The following is a 17,935-nucleotide window of genomic DNA, read 5'->3' on the forward strand; positions in this document are numbered from 1 at the left end:
TGCTGCTAGAAGAATGAGGGATGGCTTTTCAATAAGATATCAAACCGTTTTATGTGGATACATTGTAAACTAGATCTACTGAATAGTAAATAGTTTAACGGAAAACAGCTGCTGTTTCTGTGGACTGTTTGAGATATACAAGTTCCCAGTTTCCCAGATGTGATTCGTAGAAGCTTTACTACACAGAGCAAGTTTGCCAAGTGCTGCTGTTCCTGCAAAAGGATCTCACAAAGCTCCAACTGGAGCCCCAGGCACCCCCAAAGCTCACATCATCCTTTCTTCAGTGATAAATAACAGCCCAATGAGTCTTCTGCCTTGCACCCAAGTGATTGAGTGATGTATACATGTGAAGCCAGAAAAACTTGGGACTAAACACTGATAGAAACAGTAGTAGTACGTTACTGCAATGTCTCGGTAATTGTATAGTCAAGAAGTTAATAAAACTTACTGTAGGAGAAGGTGAGGCGTGGAGTGACATCGCTCTCTGTGACAGCTGTATGAAAGCAACCAACAAGGAGGACAGTGTAGGCTGGGAGACAGAGCCAAGCCATACTCATTGTCCACATGCCTCCTCCGGACCGCCAGCCAACTTGCAGTATTTGCCTTTCAGGTTTTTGGGGAATTCATGAAGAGCGTCTTTTTAAAGCCGTGTTTATTTTCTCTCCCTCTCTCTCTCTCTCTCTCTCTATTCCTGCAGCTCCAGGCTCCTTGAATGGAAGTCTTATGCACTGTGGCGGTGGAGTCGGAGCACTCCTCTGGGCCTGCAGAAGAAGATGATACCGGTTGGGAATGACGATCTGATCTGTGACCTCAGAACAAGACAGAAAGTCTCCACCTATCAGCCTCCATGCGTACGCAGCACCGCCGGGTCTCAGCTGAGATCTGTGAAGATGAAGGAACAACATAGAGATTAGTGTTTGTATAAGCAAGCTTGTTTGTTTATCAGGAAGAATAAGTGGATTAACTGATCAGTCAAAAATGAATTGGAAACTATTTTGGTAATCGATTAATCGTTAAGACATTTTTTTTCATTTTGCTGCTTTTCTTTGTCATATACAACAGTAAATTATCTTTGAACTACAGCTGAAACAATCAATCGATTTATCGATTAGTTGTCAACTATTAAATTCATTTTGATAATCGATTCATTGGTTTGAGATTCCAGCTTCATAAATGTGAATATTTTCTGGTTTCTTTACTCCTCTATGACGGTAAACTGAATATCTTTGAGTTGTGGACAAAACAAGACATTTAACAACGTCATGTTGGGCTTTGGGAAACACTGAACGACATTTTTCACCATTTTCTGATATTTTATAGACAAAACAACTAATCAGTTAATCAAGAACCTACTTTGAACTAGCCAAAACAGACATTTGAGGATGTCACCTCGGACAAATTAGCAAACAATAATGCTTTTTCACTGATTTGTAACATTGCACAGACTAAACAATTTAGTAATTAATCAAAGAAATATTGGTGGATCGGTCATGAAAATTATTGTTAGTTGCAACTTTAGTTCCTTATAATTGGTGAAATTGAAGCATCATCCTGTTCAATAACAGCTGCAGTGCTAAAAGGGGCACTGTATTTCCATGTGACAGTGTGCTGAGAGTCTTTATATTAGAGTAACAAAACAAAAACTCTTACAGTCATGACATATACCATTTGACAGTTTGAGTGTTAAAGTGCCTCAGGACAAAATCAAAGTCGTACTTTCTCCCTCTGTGGGGCTCAAGATGACCTTTGACCACTCCGCACTACAGATCTGACATTATTGCTTTTAGTTTCTGTTCAGATGAATGAGCAACAGATATCACCGTAGCGATCATTAACAGAATACTACATGAATGAGCGTTGCTGCAGAACATGTTTGAGCACAATGCTCCAGGTCAGGTTCATTTGATAGTGTTGGCTACTGACAAAACAACCTTACACTCCCAAATCTCCATATCTGAGCCGCACGTACCTGCTCTATTATGCACCGCACAGGAGAGAAAAGAAACTAGAGATTTCTCGGAAATCTTTGTTAGAGCATAAAGACAATGAAAAGGTGTGACACCCCAATAACAGCTCATATTACAGGAATTACAAGAGTGTCTGTCCCACAGTTATCCTTGGTTGAACTTTAATTTAAATACTGAGTGTTGAGATGGTGTTTATACATTATTAACCACTGATACTGTTAAATGTTTTGATTCCCACAGGTCATAGAGGGCTTAAGTTCTGCCTGTTTGCAGTTGCAAAGAGGAATTTCTGGAGATAAAAGCCGAAGAAGTTGGTTAAATATTTGCACAGGCCTGCTGTTCCCTTTTCCTCAAATCAATATAGATGACTGCAGTTTAACTTTTAGGTTCTTTTGCCATGTAAGTTGACACTGGCGAACCTCCTTTATCCACAGCGTCTACAGCGAGTCTTAAGAAAACACCAGAACAAAGCCACAAGACAACTATTATACCAATAATGCAGATTAGCTGAACGTAGTGAGACGTGAAGGGGAATTCAATACAGACATCCCAGTTACAACTGCAAACGCTCCATACAGTTGCCACAGGGAGGTCCTCATTAAATGCAACCAACGCCAGCTTCAGTTTCATGTGAGGTACAGCAATCAATAGCAAAAAGGTAGCGAGTGAATCTATTCCTGGTTTCTGTCGAGGGGCTCCTGACTTTTAGTCAATAAGCAGTCTGACGCTTGTTGCAAACACAGACATCTCCAAATCTGGGCAGAGAAGATGACATTTGAGGAAGCAAGAAAGCCATGATAAAGACCAGAGAACAAGACAGAGAGAGGGATATTTCTACAGCAAAAGACGCACATTATACTTGAATATGAGAAACACAGGCAGACATACAATATTCTGTCAATTTAGTCTCCAAAAGGAGGAATAACACTTAGTGAGGCAAAGGGCACATTAAGTCTTCTTCCTCTGGGTTTAGTTGTTTGAAATACAAGTCTGAAAATTTAAAAATGATGTAAACGGGAGAGCCAATAGATCAAAATTCCTCTTACCACTGGTGCACAGTCCAGATTTGTAAAAGCTATTACAGGAAATATAATCAAGGATGTCTGAACATGAGAGAATTTCAACCTACAGCAGCGGGACTGTGAGTCTAAATGATCATGATGACAAAAGCAGATGAGGTTGTGAGCTTCTGCTTTTAAAACTCCAGGCTAGGTCACCGTCTGAAGTTTCGTGGACAATGCTCCTTACCAGTAGTCGACGTGATGTCAGTGGACCATAACATGTAATAGACAAGGAGGGCATCATTAGCGTCCTTTGTGTGGAACAATTCAAAAGAGAGACACCACTTGGGAAGCTAACATTAATTCTGGGTTGGTGTGACAGTCAGAAAAAGAGGCCCGCATGCATCGAGCTGAATCCAACTGAGGTACGTAGAGAGAGCTCGACTCAGCGTGAGTGAGAGAACAAGGGCCCCTCTGACAGCACAGAAATCTATATGCAACTCTGCACTTCACTGCTCTCTCCTGCATGATGCATAAACTGAATCATCCCTTTCACTCCCTACACAGATGTGATAGTGTGCTCTGGCTATGGATGATACTCTCCCATCTCTCGGTCTATGATCTCCTCTTAAAACTTCCCATGGTTTCTTTCTACATCCCCTCCAGCAACATGTCTGCCTTATCTGATCAGTTTGACACAATCATACGTCAAACTTTTAGCACAGATTATAAAACATCGGAGGTCTAATCAAAGGCATAGATTTGGTTTTATTAGTGGGAGGACACCATTAAGTCTCAGGTTCTTCAACCAGACTACGTGAATGTTATTTTTCTGTATACATTTGTATGCACATGGCAAATAACACATTATAATAAAAGCGTGTGCATTCCATGAGGTTAACAAAAGTATAGAGATGTGACCTAAATTACTTTAATCAATTATTACTCAACTTGAAAAGTATATGTAGTTTCATTAAAGGTATTGTGTGTGGGATTTGGCGACATCTAGTGATGTGGTTGGAGATTGCAACCACCTGAGAACCCCTCCGCTCACTCCTCCCTTTCCAAGACTAGAGTGCAAAACCATGGTAACACCGCTCGCCTCGCTAATAGGCCGTCCTTACCATAATAACACTACTTTAGGAGCAACGTAAGTCAGACGGTGGCTGGTGGAACCACGGTTTTGCACTCTGCGGCTCACCGCAGTGTCACAAGTGTGTCAAAGAACTACAGTGGCCTTCAGGTAACGTAAAAACGTGAAAGGCTCTCTCTAGAGCCAGTGTTTGGATTGTCAGTTAGCCATTATAGAAACATGGAGGGGTGACATAGCGGACTCCGTGAAGGGGACCGCTCCCTATATAGATATGAACGGCTCAGTAAGATAACGAAAATACAACGATTCTTAGTTTCCGGTGATTATACACTAATGAAAACATAATGATTAAGATTATATTATATTTCTGCAAATAGATCCCCCAAAATATTCCACACTGTTCCTTTAAGGGAGAACTGGTAAGGATTGAGATAATAATGTATTAACAACTCTAACCACAAACCACAATAAACAAACAAACACATTAATAAATACATAAAATAAAAGCACAAGACTTAAAGGTTGAAATACAGTTTTAGTCTTTTAAAATCAATTCTCGTCTCAGGAACACACTGCTTTAGCTTTGATAGATGTTCAATAGTGTCTTTCATTCGAATACATAACATCACACGTCACCTTCGAGTCAAAACAGATATGTCATACAGTATATTTTTTTTACCAAAACGATGCAGTGGAGGATGAGTAGTTTTTTGGAGTACTGAGTAATGTCCAGAGAGTTTCCTGTCAGACTGTGACCAACCCCAACAACCTCCATCAATCAGAGGATTTAAGCAGCATGCATGTGGCCGGAAAGAAGTTCAACAGGCACTCACCACTGCTCACAAAGCTTATGTTGCTATAAGTGCAGGGCAATAATTGAAGAATGTATCAACATTTTTTATCAACCCAGAGCTTCCCTCACCTGGATTATCATCATGCCCAGGTGTACATGGGGGTGACAAATTAGGAAGTAACATTTTACAATAGTGTACACACAAATGTGAGAAGTTACCAGGGAACTAATGAGGAACCTCACACCGAAGGACACAGGGGCACATGATTTTTTTTTTTCAGATTACCTGTATCATGCACTTCTGTCAGGATATAGTGAGCGTTTTATAAAAATGACTTTTTTTAGTTATATTTGCTCCATTTCTACCCACTGCAGCTTTAGTGATTCATTAACATAAGATCTCTGAGTCTGTTCTCTAGTAACTCATCATTATCTACTGTTGACCTCATTAGGAATTAATAGAGAAGTAGTTATCAATGATTCATCAGTTATAAATTTGTTCCTTATTTGTTCTTCACTCGTTCCTCAATTAACTTATCATTAGCTAATCATTAGCTACTCTATACAATTTGATTAGGAGTTACTCATATGTTTGTGTTCAGATTGTAAAGTGTAAAGGACTTTGAAATGATGTGAATGGGGACATTCCTGCTGGAAAATTAAGTTTGAAACTGAATTGTGAGCTTTCGGGTGGGAAATAAGTGGCACAAAAGTTGTCACTTTTTGAATGACGGGACATTGGCATTTGCTCTCTAGCCCATCATCCATACTGTATAAGTAATAGCAATTTTTTTAGCAGTTTTGGCAGTCCATGAAGTGAAAATAATTAGCTGAAGAAGGGAAGAGACCATTAAATGAAGCAATAAGAGGCTCTGCTGGGAACAGGGAGTGAGTTCCACACAACAAAAGAACTGAATCAATAACACATGTGGTTGTAATAAGAATAAAACTCCCACAAATAGGCAACTCTGTCAAAATGAAACTGAGAGCTTACACAATAAGTGCAATTGCAAAGTGAAATTTACTATTTAAACTGTCTCAAAAAGTTAAGAGCATTTCATATTAAAAGACATTTGACATTTTATTTCCTACACTGTAAAAAAAAATCTTCACTGTAAAGAATGTCAACAAAGAGGAAATAGGTTTTATATTTAACCGATGATGGAAATTCCCAGCACTCTTTACTAGTCACTTCCTGTAATACAGCTCCTGGTATACAGTAAAACCCCCTGAATGAATGGCAGACTGTCCAATGACAGCACTACTTATAAGACTCTGAGTATTATAAATAGCAACAGTGCGTATACTGCTGAAACAGGTGGCACCGACATTAGCATTTGCCATCCAAGTAGAGTAGGAGGGGTCAAGGCTATCTGGATTCTACACACACAGCCTGTTGACTGGAAACGTGTTGACTGATAAATACGACCTCTTGGCATGCCTGTCATCTCAGGAAGCCACCTGTACACACACACACACACACACACGGCTGGCCACCTACGTCACACCCCTCAGACAACCCTGGTCCACATGCTCCCAGATGTGGCCTTCAACCTGTTCACAGCACTTCCCCTCTTGCCCCCTCGACACCTCCACGCTGCTGAAGGGCTCTCGGATGTGCGAAGGAGCAGATGTGAGATGTGGAGGACATCATCTGTCAGGAGAGGCGTTAATGGAGGAGCACGCCTGCACATATGGACAGAGTGGCTGATTCACCGGGCGAGCGGTGTGGGAGTTCAGTGTTGACACAGTTCTGCACCGGTCCTACTGCCTCTCAGGTTATTTCGCAACTACTCATCCAGATCTAAAGATACCCATCTGTGAGTAAGACGTTACAACACTTCCGTCGCAGTATCGGGTCAAAGAGACAGTGTGACAAATCACAATCAAAGATATTAAAAGGTATTATCACATTACAATAATTAATTGTCATCCCTAAATTAAAAACACACACTAGTTCTTTTCTAGAGATGAGTTGTTACTCGGGCGATCATATGTCATACTAGCTTGCCGCGAAGGAGTCTAAATAACGCTCCGAACTTGCGCTTCATTTTGGCGAGGAAAAACTAGCATGGCCATTTTCAAAGGGGTCCCTTGACCTCTGACCTCCAGATATGTGAATGTAAATGGGTTCTATGGGTACCCACGAGTCTCCCCTTTACAGAAATGACCACTTTATGATAATCACATAACGTTTTGGGGCAAGTCATAGTCCAGTCAGCACTCTGACACACTGACAGCTGTCGTTGCCTGTTGGGCTGCAGTTTGCCATGTTACAATTTGAGCAAATTTTTCTATGCTAAATGCAGTACCTGTGAGGGTTTCTGGATAATATATGTCATTGTTTAGTGTTGTTAATTGATTTCATTAAATACTTGACAAATCTCCCTTTAAGCTACAATTTGAACAGATTAAAATTAATCATGGACAATCATGTGATTAATCACAATTCAATATTTTAATTGATTGACAGCCCTAGTTGTAACTAAATGTTACTAATTGTTTATCGGTAACTTCTAGGTGTAACCGCTACATAGCTAAATTGACTTACTGTCAAAGCTAACGTTAGCTTGCTAATTTATGATCTCTTTAGACTGAAGAGTAAAAGAGGTTATCTAAAATATTGTCAACACATGATAAAATTATGTTTAGTAATGTTGTAAACTGGGAAGATTTTAAATTCTATTTCACTAAAATAACACAGAATACTTCAAAAATGTCATGCTGATAACATTAGACTAAATGACCAAATCAACTAGTTAAACATAATCAAATATTTCCCACTCATCCTAAAACTGCATGAATATTACTAATTATGAAACCTAGATTTCTCCATGTATGCAAACCAAAATAAAACTAGAATTACCGCCTCACAATTGAATGCGTCCGCCAACCAGTCAAATAGCAGTTTACATCCATGTCTTAGCATGTGAATTCTTGAGTTATGGCCAAAAACGTGTTATGTAAAGTCGCAGTGATTTCTGACCACCAAATTATAATCAGTTCATCTTCAAGTCCAAGTGGACGTTTGTGCCAAATTTGAAGAAATTCCCTCCAGGCATTCCTGAGATATCGCGTTCACGAGAATGGCAATAAAGACGGACGGACAAAAAAAAAACTTGACTTCTGGTTTACATAGCTGATTGCTTTTGATTGGGCGTGTTATAAATGTTTCCTAGCAACCGATTTACACATTACATAGTCTTAACTAGCTATCACATTTCTTACATTTTAATGGTGCAACCTGAATTTCTATTATATTGCTTGCTAGTAGCTATGAACAACTCAGGATGGACTTTACGCACAAACTTAGTAATGGATTCACGAATAGCTGGTGCAACCCGACCCGGTTCCCCAGTTAATGGAAATTCAGAAGTCTGTATTTCTGATTAGGCGACTGTGAAGTCTGAAGAAATACCCTCTCTTTCCTGCTCGACCCATTTCTAAGTCCAATCCCCAGACCCAGCTAAGAGTAATTAATGGCTCATTCATCCCTGAGTGAACCATACAGCAGTAATTATGACCATATGCTATTCCAAAGACTTTTAATTGCCTAATTAAAATCTTATTAAACTATTGAACAGAGATAGGGGACATTTTGAACTTAACGGTTCAGGGGAGTTAAATTCATCAAGCTTGCTTCTCCTCTGGGGGCTTGTGACACGCGGTCAGAGGTTGTGAATTTTATCACAAACGCTGACTTCTTAAAACATCCCAAATTTGCAGCTATCAGGCACTAAGAATGTATTGATAGATTAGGGTAATATATGGCTGTGAAAGTGGATGTGAATATTTCATCACCTCTGTCTTTGAAACCTTTACAAGTGCCTAAATCAACCCGGTTTCAGAAGTGAAAATATTAGAAATGATATTCCATTTCATTCCATTTCCCCTCTGTGCAAATTTCCATAACAGATGTGGAGCCAGCAGAAGCAGCTTGCTGATGAAATGTAAAGTAGCAGCGGAGCGGGGTCTGTCGACGGGCCTGCTATCACTATCGAGGCCGAAGTGGGTGAAAGAAGAGCAGCTGGGGCTCTGCGACAGACAGAAAAGATCAGTAATACTCAGAGGGGGAAAGGATGACAGAGAAGCAAATGAAAGGGCAAAGGCACCTTTCTCCTTTCTAAAGGCGATATTAAGTATTTCTAGTCACTTCATCAAACTCAAAATGTATTTATTGGTACTTGTATGGAGATGGAAATTACCTGAGAGAAGCTAATCTCACCAGACAAATACTGAGATCGTTACTACTGTGTGAGAGTCATTTGCCTCTCTTGGCTTTGTGCCATTTTGTTCCTGGCACTCGAGCCAAATCTCCCTGTCAAAACACATCAGACAGGGCATAAACCTGGATTAAAACTATTCATGTGTTGTCATTAATGAACCCCTCAAACACAGTAAACAGCGAGGGATTGGGGGGAAACTGGCAGAAAATTTTACTTTTCTCTCTCTCTGCACTCTTTTCAGTTTTCAACAATCCAGTGTAAGCTGATCCACTTTTAGGAAGCAGCCTGCCCTGTTGATCTTGCTGAAATGGCCTATTTCTTTTCTACAGTGTTTTACTGTTGTCACACCCTTTGCTGAGGAAAAGCAACACCTATGAGAGTATCCAGGGTTTTAGCATTTGATACACCTTCCAGACACTAATACCGACTTGGCAACACATTTTAAAAGCCATTAATAAATTACTGGAATGATCCTCTTCTTCGTCTATATCTGCAGCATTTTTAACACTCAGTCCATTGACCCATTACATGACTCCTGAGCATAAGCAGTGTTTGATAAACTGTCCAGATATTCAGTGGTCAAAAGTTGAAAGTTTTTGACATTCAACAACAGCATCTGCAACTGATCTGCATCCCCCAAAGAAAGACTTTCTTCTTTACTGGGCTCGAAAAACATGGCCTGACATTTGCTGGAGCAGCAAAGCCAGAGCCATACTACAGGCCAGGGCACTGCTGCATGCATACACCACAATTGTTTATACTATTGTTTTTACTAAAGTAAATATTTGTATTGTAATAAATATTATATATAAAACAGTACACAGTGCTTTGTAAGCAGTGCCAGTGCTTGAATCTTTAAAGATGCTAAATGCAAGATTGGGAGCATTTCTATTGCCTCCACACGGCTCTCAACATGGCGACTCGAAGCTAGCGGTGTTAACAACGCTAACAGTGAAAACAGCGTTGACAGAGCTAACGGTGTTTATATGAGGGACAACTGGAGGGTGGGCTGCTACGTTTCTTCGACAGCGCCGTTGGTTGGGATGACGTTATCAGCTGTAACCACCGTATGAGCGCAGTGCGGAACTCGCCAGTGGGGCACGCTTACATAAAAACACGCACTGAGGGAGAGTGACTTCATTCTCTGCTCAGGTAGACATCACTCCACAATATATTTATATATCAAATAGTTGTTTGCTGCTATAATAATGCTCTGGATATCGTATAGAGAACCTTTAAATACTTTTGGATTTGTTCAAGTTAAATAAAACAATATTTCACTGATAACTAAGTTGAAGTTTTAAGATTGTGGCTTCATCTTCCAGTTGTTCCTCACAGTCCCGTACATAGCGTAGTTCAGGCATTAGTATATCTATTTATTTTGCTAATCCCCTTCCAAGTACATGTAAAAGACATTCTGAGCGTTACACCACGAGTTGATGAATCTTACATCACCTGCAAATTGATGGAGGTTAAACCTCTCACAATGAAATCACATTCAAATCCGTCTGCTCTCAACGCCGTAATCCTCATGAGCAAACTTAACAATTACCATCTCACGTGTGTTTATTATGCTGCAGTATTAGGGGTGACATTTTTGTGGGTTTTCCTATGTCAAAAGTCTTCTGCAGAAAAGTAATACTATTGTACATTTACAATGGGCGGTGATGAGATACACATATGAATCTCTTGCAATGAAATTACAGTATGTAACCGTTTTTCCATTTCTCTTTTCCATTACACATGTGGAGCAAATGCTTTCAGGGTGGCTAATAGGTTGCCGACTTCACACTGTCCTTTAAGGAGAAAACCACATTCAAAGTATAAAAAATATATTGTTTGGATAGTCTAATGTTGTTACTAGGACTGTCCTCGACCAAAGTAATTCTTAGTCGACTAACACTCATACAATTTTGTTGATTAATCCATTAATTGATTTGTAAAACTGAGTTTCTCCACAAAGAATCACACAAAAGCGTCACTTTAAATCTTGTGTTTACCAGAGATGTGCTCATACGTTTCTTTGGAATAAGTCATTCAGCATGATAAAAAGCAAAAAAAACAATTAATCGACTAAAGAAATCTTAAGTAGACTAAGACCACAATGAGCGATTAGTCGACTAATCAACTAAGAGGGGGCAGCCCTAGTTGTTAATCAATTATCAGGTGTCAAAAAGTAAATTTTATTAAAGAGTGTTTTACAAACTCTGGTAATGAACACTGAATTTAGTCTACTCCAGTCCAGACCCTAACCACTCTATAACTAGCATATTAAAGGCTACACATACTAGACTGTTTGTCCTGCTACTGTGAGCTATACCTGAAACAAAACAGAGGCGTTACAAACAGTAGCCACTTGATAGTAAGTTGTGTAGCAGTTTGGACCAGCCAAGGAAAGTGCAGTCCAGTGCAGTAAAATCTATTTTATGAGAGAAATAAAAATACAGAATATCATTGTATAATATCATGCATAAAAATACAGTACTATACTGTTCAGTGCACTGTTTAAGATATCGAGGAGGGCCTGTGTTTTTATGAGAGGTCCTGGCGTCTGCCAGACACAGGTGAGGAACTGTTTCAGCCCTGGCTGCTGTAAGTAGGTCAGGCCTGTTGAAACACTCACTCCCATCTTAAATGCCTCCACTTGTTTGCCATATAATTCTGTCTGCATTCACTGGAGTGAAATATTGACCCTGATAGAGCGAGTGCTGATAACACGCCATTGACCTGAGGGGCTTTATCTCGCTTGTTCTTGTTTACCTTCACTAACTTGATTTGTTAGAAAAGATAAGTCTGTGATACACGACTACAGTATGCAGAGGTTGTTTAAATACAACAACCTCTGCATACTATTTAACACATGAACTAGAAATTAATCCCCAGATAAATAAATACATCAAAATAAACAGGGATACGAATGAAAAGCTTTGAAAATGCTGGGCAAACCTTGACTTTAGAATATTTAATATCACAAATACTATGCAACTCTATCTTTTGTACAAGTCAACTGAAAAAATAACTTATGTGCGGTATTAATATGCTGCCCATGAACATTTATGGACCATTCAATCACCAACAATGCATTGAAATATTTATCCTCTTTGAAATTGATTAGGCTGGTGTGGCATCCATGAAAGGCTGTAAACAAAGTGGCGTGGCTGTTCTCCCTTGATGTCCACAGCAAGAAGCTGCACGCATTCCAGTAGCTTAGAGGCTTAGACAGCAGCTCAGGCTATAGGCCATTGGGCAAAGAGCTGCACACATCCATCACTGTGTGAGACCGATAAAAGGCTCAGAATGTCCTCTTCTCCACATGCCCATCAATGACGCAAAGCACTGACACGCCTTAAACACAACTCGAGAGTTTTTTTTAGTCTACGAAGCACATCGTAACCCTCAAGATCGAACCGGTAGGCGACTCGCTACTCCAGGTTTCACAAGTCTCACTGTGGATGTGTACAGTGGAGTTATGTAAACAAATAAAAGTTGTTTACATTCAGTGTTACTCACCAAAACGTATTACGTATATCCTTGAGATCTAAGAAATGTGATTTCCGTCCTCATAAAACACTTGCAAAGCCCATTTTAGGCATTAAAAGAGAGGTAGATCAGCCGAGTGGAACAGTGTGACACCATTAGCAGGAATATGCGTCACCCCCCAAGCAGGTGTAAGCGCATGTGCGAGGCAAATAAAATGGGGACCCACTCATGGAAAAATGGCTCCACTGTGCTACTAGAGGTCAAAATCTCCACAGGAAACCTACAGGAATGACGTGAATGAAATGAGTTGGCATTTTTGCACTTCCGTTTCCCTCGTCCGGAAGTCAATGTTTTTTTTGATGAGTTTTTAGTTAGATGCCTCAAATAAGGTCTGTGGTTAACATACGCTTAAGAGATTTTAACCTTTTGTTCTACAACATGAAATACATCAATAAATATCCCACTTGTGAATTTTGAAGCTTTTGTGTGTCTTAAAAAAGGCGGTTGCAAACAAGTGGCTAAATGACACTACTAAACGTCATCACGCCGACTAGTCTGTCTTTACAGCCTTGTTGTGTATACTCACACTTGTGCGACTATCATGTAGCTCGTCTATAGCCTAACTATTAGCTTTTTACTTCTGGCGATTGCATTCCCGTTTCAAAATCATAAAAGTTGTGTTCAGTTGTGAAGATTATCTTGCTGAACAAAATGTGTACGTATCATAAACTTATGTTTGTCACAGAGCTTTTTTTCTGCAATAATCCAAAACCCAATGGAAAAATCCCATTGGCTTTTTGTCAAGGGAACCAGGGCGATGCTAACCTCCCGGTTGGCCTACAAAACTACGTCATTCCTGGAGCACTCTATACACAGAGGAATGATGCAATTCTAAACTTGTAAACAATACCCTCGCAACAAGTAATCAACTAACTTTCTATCAAACGACTAATAGATTAACAAACTAATAGATTCATGAGCTCGTAAAGCCTCATTAAGCTGGGCAACTGAGAACTATGGGGAACTGTTTAGATGATGCACTTTACTACCTCTTGAAACCACTTCTGCCTTGTGAACAGCTATTCAAACAATGTGTAACATACAAATGAAACACATTGAAACACAATACTGTATAGTCAAAGACCAAGTGTGCCAAATGTGATGTTTGAAGAGCAGCTGTCATGTTTTTTTTACCCTTTTAAATATCACAAGCAAGGATCATTATATGACATCCCAGGGACTGGTGTGTTCATCCAAGCAGGTGTAATCTGGTCCATGCTCACTCTTCAATCATCTATTGTACAGCACATTTAAAATGACACCTGTGAGAACGGCTCAGTTGTGTGCAAAGTAATTTTCATTTACGATGCCCCGAGAGCTCGAGCAAATGCTGAGCACGCCGTGCCAGACTACAAGGAGCAAAGTGAAATTTGTAAGTAAAATATTGATGGATATGTCTCGAACCTGATTATTTGAATATTTCAGAAATTTAATTTATGTATTCACATCTCTTAAAATGCCATTAAACAAAGACTTTTCTTCCTTTATAGCCACATTACACTTGACATAAAAGACAACCTTTAAGGGATGCAGATGGCATGTATTGCTCTTTGAACACACGAGGGAAATGGAAAATCTGATGACAATGTAAAGCCTGGCTGTCTGATACTCTCTAAATCTAGTTCATAAGATAGAGTATACAAATGACGAACTGATTCTGAAGCAACAAATATAGTACAGACAATTAGCTTTCTTATGCCTGTGGTTCATCTCTGGCTATAATCCTCAATTTATCTCAAAAGTTGATATCAAGCACAAGTCAAATCTTTATTTGACCTCTTCACTTGGCAGATAGACCACATTAAAATAAATTAATATAAATGTGTGGGGGTAGTCCGTCCCCTTTATGTGGGGTCTGAGAGTGGGGCCGCTGCCCCCCACATGCAGTGACCTCACTTAGTAAAGATCAATAGTGAGCTGCACATTCCTCACTCCAACTCCTCAGGAGTCACTTAGGCCTTGGTATCCCAGTCATCCCAGCCATCTTGTGAATCCTTTAGCACACTGATATTTGGGGTAAATTCCAATCATTGACACCCAACATCCAAGACGACCAGATTTGACCTAGGGGGGCAGCGTATGTGGTAAAGCATACGGGCGGAGATGAGCTCTTGTCACTCAAGAGTACCACCCTTTAGACCCTGCTAATGCAGTCACTCAAGGGCAAATTTGTCATGCTAGCATTGCTCAGTTTAGATCTAATTTTACATGTTTGTAATTCACATTTTTTGCCTGTTCCCTTTTCCATTTTCCCTTTCAATCACACTGTACACGGCCTAGCGCACAGCAAAACTATGGGGCCCACATTGATCCCCCGGCTAGATGATTTAATGGCTGACTGACTGTTCTATTTAACCAGACAAGCATAATAAGGGGATTAGCAACCTATCAGATGACAGAGTTCAGTGTGCTTGGCTGCAGGTATACAGGCAGGCAGATATCCTATATCACATGATTTGTTAATCGCTGTGCAGATAGTTCATCCTAGGGAAGTAAAAATGTTTTGTAAAAAACAATAACAACTAAGTCTAAATTACACCACAGTGCATGACATTGTTAGTTAAGAGTTTGCTAAGATAGAGAGGTGTTTAGGGCTTCAAAAGGACCCCTTGAAGTTCATGTACCGCTTTGTTCGCACGCTAGTGTGCGTTTGAGATGCAATCAGAGTCCTGACACGTCCGTACAGTGTCGAGGCCCCCGCAGCTGGATGCGTGTAGGTGGGAGCTGATGTCATGGAAAGATGGAGGTGAAATGATCTGTTACTAGAAAGCTGAGCGTCTGATATCAGAGCACGAGAGATGTCCTCAGATATCTTCACCTACTTGTGCAACTTAGAGGTAAGGACCGGTCAATCATGTTGCAACTACACGGACAAAAAGTACAATTTTTTTTTAATTTCAGTTAATAATAAAACATTTTTGATGTAGTTTAGAAAAAAATACATTATCCAAAAGAGTTAGACATATTCTGTGTAAACAAAAGAAGGTCAAAATCCCATTTAGGTTTACTGACATCAGAATAAAAAAGTTTAAGAATACATGAAAACATACAAGTCGTGTTGGTAAACAACTTTCTCACGTCTTTCCAAAGTCAGTCTATTCCTAACAACCCCCAAAAGGCTGCTCTGTAGCTCATACTGTGCTCTGACGTTACTATGGGGCAAGTGATTCATGACATTATTTATAAACTATAAGATGTAAGGTCAGTGGTTTGACCCATGAGCAGGGACAGAATAAATAAGACTTGTTTTGCTTGTATCACAAACTAAACATTACGAAAAGCGGACAAATATAGAGGCCAGACTGTGAACACATTTCTCTGAACTGACAGCAAATACGTTGCTATTTCACAAAGTAAATTAAGAAACTGAAAGACGGTAAGATTATTATTTCATATACAGCACATATATTCCCTGTCAAAGTAGAGGCAGACAAGATAACATATATTCTGTGTTATTGGAAAGCATCCTCTCTCCGTCACCGAAACCAGTAAGACCCATTGACCACAGCAGAAGTCATATTGGGGGGGAATAAAGCATCAACAGCGCTAGTTCCTGTGAGCTTAAACTGCACCTGCATGCTGAACAGCCTCATCCCCTCCAGATGTCTGGAGGCCTCGCTAGACCAAGAGCCAGCACATCTATAACTGTCTCCTCGACTGCCCAGACTCTGGTGGATAACTGCCAGAAAGAAAGCAGAGATGCGCAGGGATCTGAGCCCTGCAGCCACTCACGCTGCACAAAAAGTGCTGAAAGGGGCCATAAGATGGCTTGTGTGCTGTGTCTTAATATATCACATCTTCACTCCCATCTGATGAATTATTCAGACGGTGCTATCTACTGTGCCTCTCACCTAAAACATCTGCCCTGCCAGCTTGTCTGCCAGGTCTGGCTTACGCTCTGTTCTGCCACAGGAAGCTTTTAGTCTGCTGCTGTCCTGTGGTCTCTGTTACAGTTAACCCCCTTCCTCTATCTCTATTTCCATCTCTTGGACTAGAGGCATAAAGCACTGAGGGAAAGAGATTATGTTACCGTGTCAAGGATCCATCTGTACAAGATTTTAAAAAGAAAACATTATCTTTTTGCTACTACTGTGCTAATCTGGGGGCTGTCAAGGCTGGGGAAATCTTGAGACAAAGTAGATTGTGCGAAGTGTCGTCCGATATTTTGATAAAGTATACTGACCCCTAAAGTGTCACATGAACACCAAACACTTGGATAACTATAGTCAGATTTTCCCTGCTTTACCATAAAAGTCCAATATTGTAAAGCTTTTGACTTTGGGGCGACAAAGTGTACAGCATTCTAAGAGCGCTTTCATAAGCCATAGTCTTATGTTTATACTTTTGGTTTGTTTTCTATTTAATCTGATTTGGTTTGACAGAGCACAAACTAAAGCGGACCAATAAAAAAAAAAATTCCTGAGGGGTGTGAACAAGGGAGCGAATTTATCTTTTTCATCATCTCAACAGCTGCCACTTCTATGCAGGAAATCGCAGACTGATATATTGCCGTCAGCACTTATCTACTGTGCACGTGAATACCTTCTCCTTCAGTTTATGACTTTATCAACGTCACTATTTTTGTGGACTTTATTTAGCATATTCTGTATGTTCTATTCGACCCAGATGTCAAGCAAACCTGCGTCCAGCTCAACAAATGCCCTCAAAGGCAACCTGTATTTTGGTACAAACGGTCCTATACCACCTCTCACAAGTGGTCCGCACCAGAGTACAACACACAACCGCTCAAACAAACCGCACCAGGGGTTGACGACACCAAAGTTCGATTAAAACGGACTAAATGCTGGCTTGTGAAAGCGCCCTAACTCTACATCAACGATGGAGGACAACAAGCAGAAAACACAAAGCAGAGCAGGTTGAATTACATACTTCCAGACCATTAAAGTGAGGAGTGTTCTTAAGGTGCACGCTCACCTCCCCCTGTACCGTTTATGGATCTTAGCAGAGCATGAAATGACTAAATACCAGCATCACTCCTCCTCCCTGTCATCTTCCTTTGCACATTTCTCATTCATAACATTCAGCAAGGATGTCTGACTGAAAAGCATGTGACCCACCCGGCACTATTTGTGTCCAAGGTTACAAGAAGAACAACTTTGTCTGTCAGTCAGAAGAGTGTATAACTCAACCAGTAATGTGCATCAAACATCTCACTGCAACCTACTCCTTAGTAAAGAACGGTGCTGTACATTAATATGAAAAGAAAGTACAGGTTGTTTACAGTGAGGCAATTAGACGTGTGTGATCAGAGTTACGGCAGGAATGTCTGAAAGGGTCAGCAGCACCATTAGCGG

General features: G+C 40.3%; 1 protein-coding gene across 4 annotated transcripts in view; it reads right to left on the reverse strand.

Annotated features, from left to right (window-relative positions):
• sema4ba (sema domain, immunoglobulin domain (Ig), transmembrane domain (TM) and short cytoplasmic domain, (semaphorin) 4Ba) overlaps positions 1–17,935 on the reverse strand; it is a 60,864-nt gene that overhangs the window by 26,705 nt on the left and 16,224 nt on the right. For 3 of the 4 annotated variants that reach the window (XM_037765973.1, XM_037765975.1, XM_037765972.1), the window contains exon 2: positions 449–882. In XM_037765973.1, the coding sequence (XP_037621901.1) occupies positions 449–566 (118 nt within the window). In that variant the 5' untranslated portion in view covers positions 567–882. Of the gene's footprint in view, positions 1–448; positions 883–15,244; positions 15,329–17,935 lie in introns of those variants that run through there. The other variant, XM_037765976.1, reaches the window with a different exon arrangement.

This window comes from Sebastes umbrosus, chromosome 4 (assembly GCF_015220745.1).
Source record: "Sebastes umbrosus isolate fSebUmb1 chromosome 4, fSebUmb1.pri, whole genome shotgun sequence".
Taxonomy (NCBI): Eukaryota; Metazoa; Chordata; class Actinopteri; order Perciformes; family Sebastidae; genus Sebastes; species Sebastes umbrosus.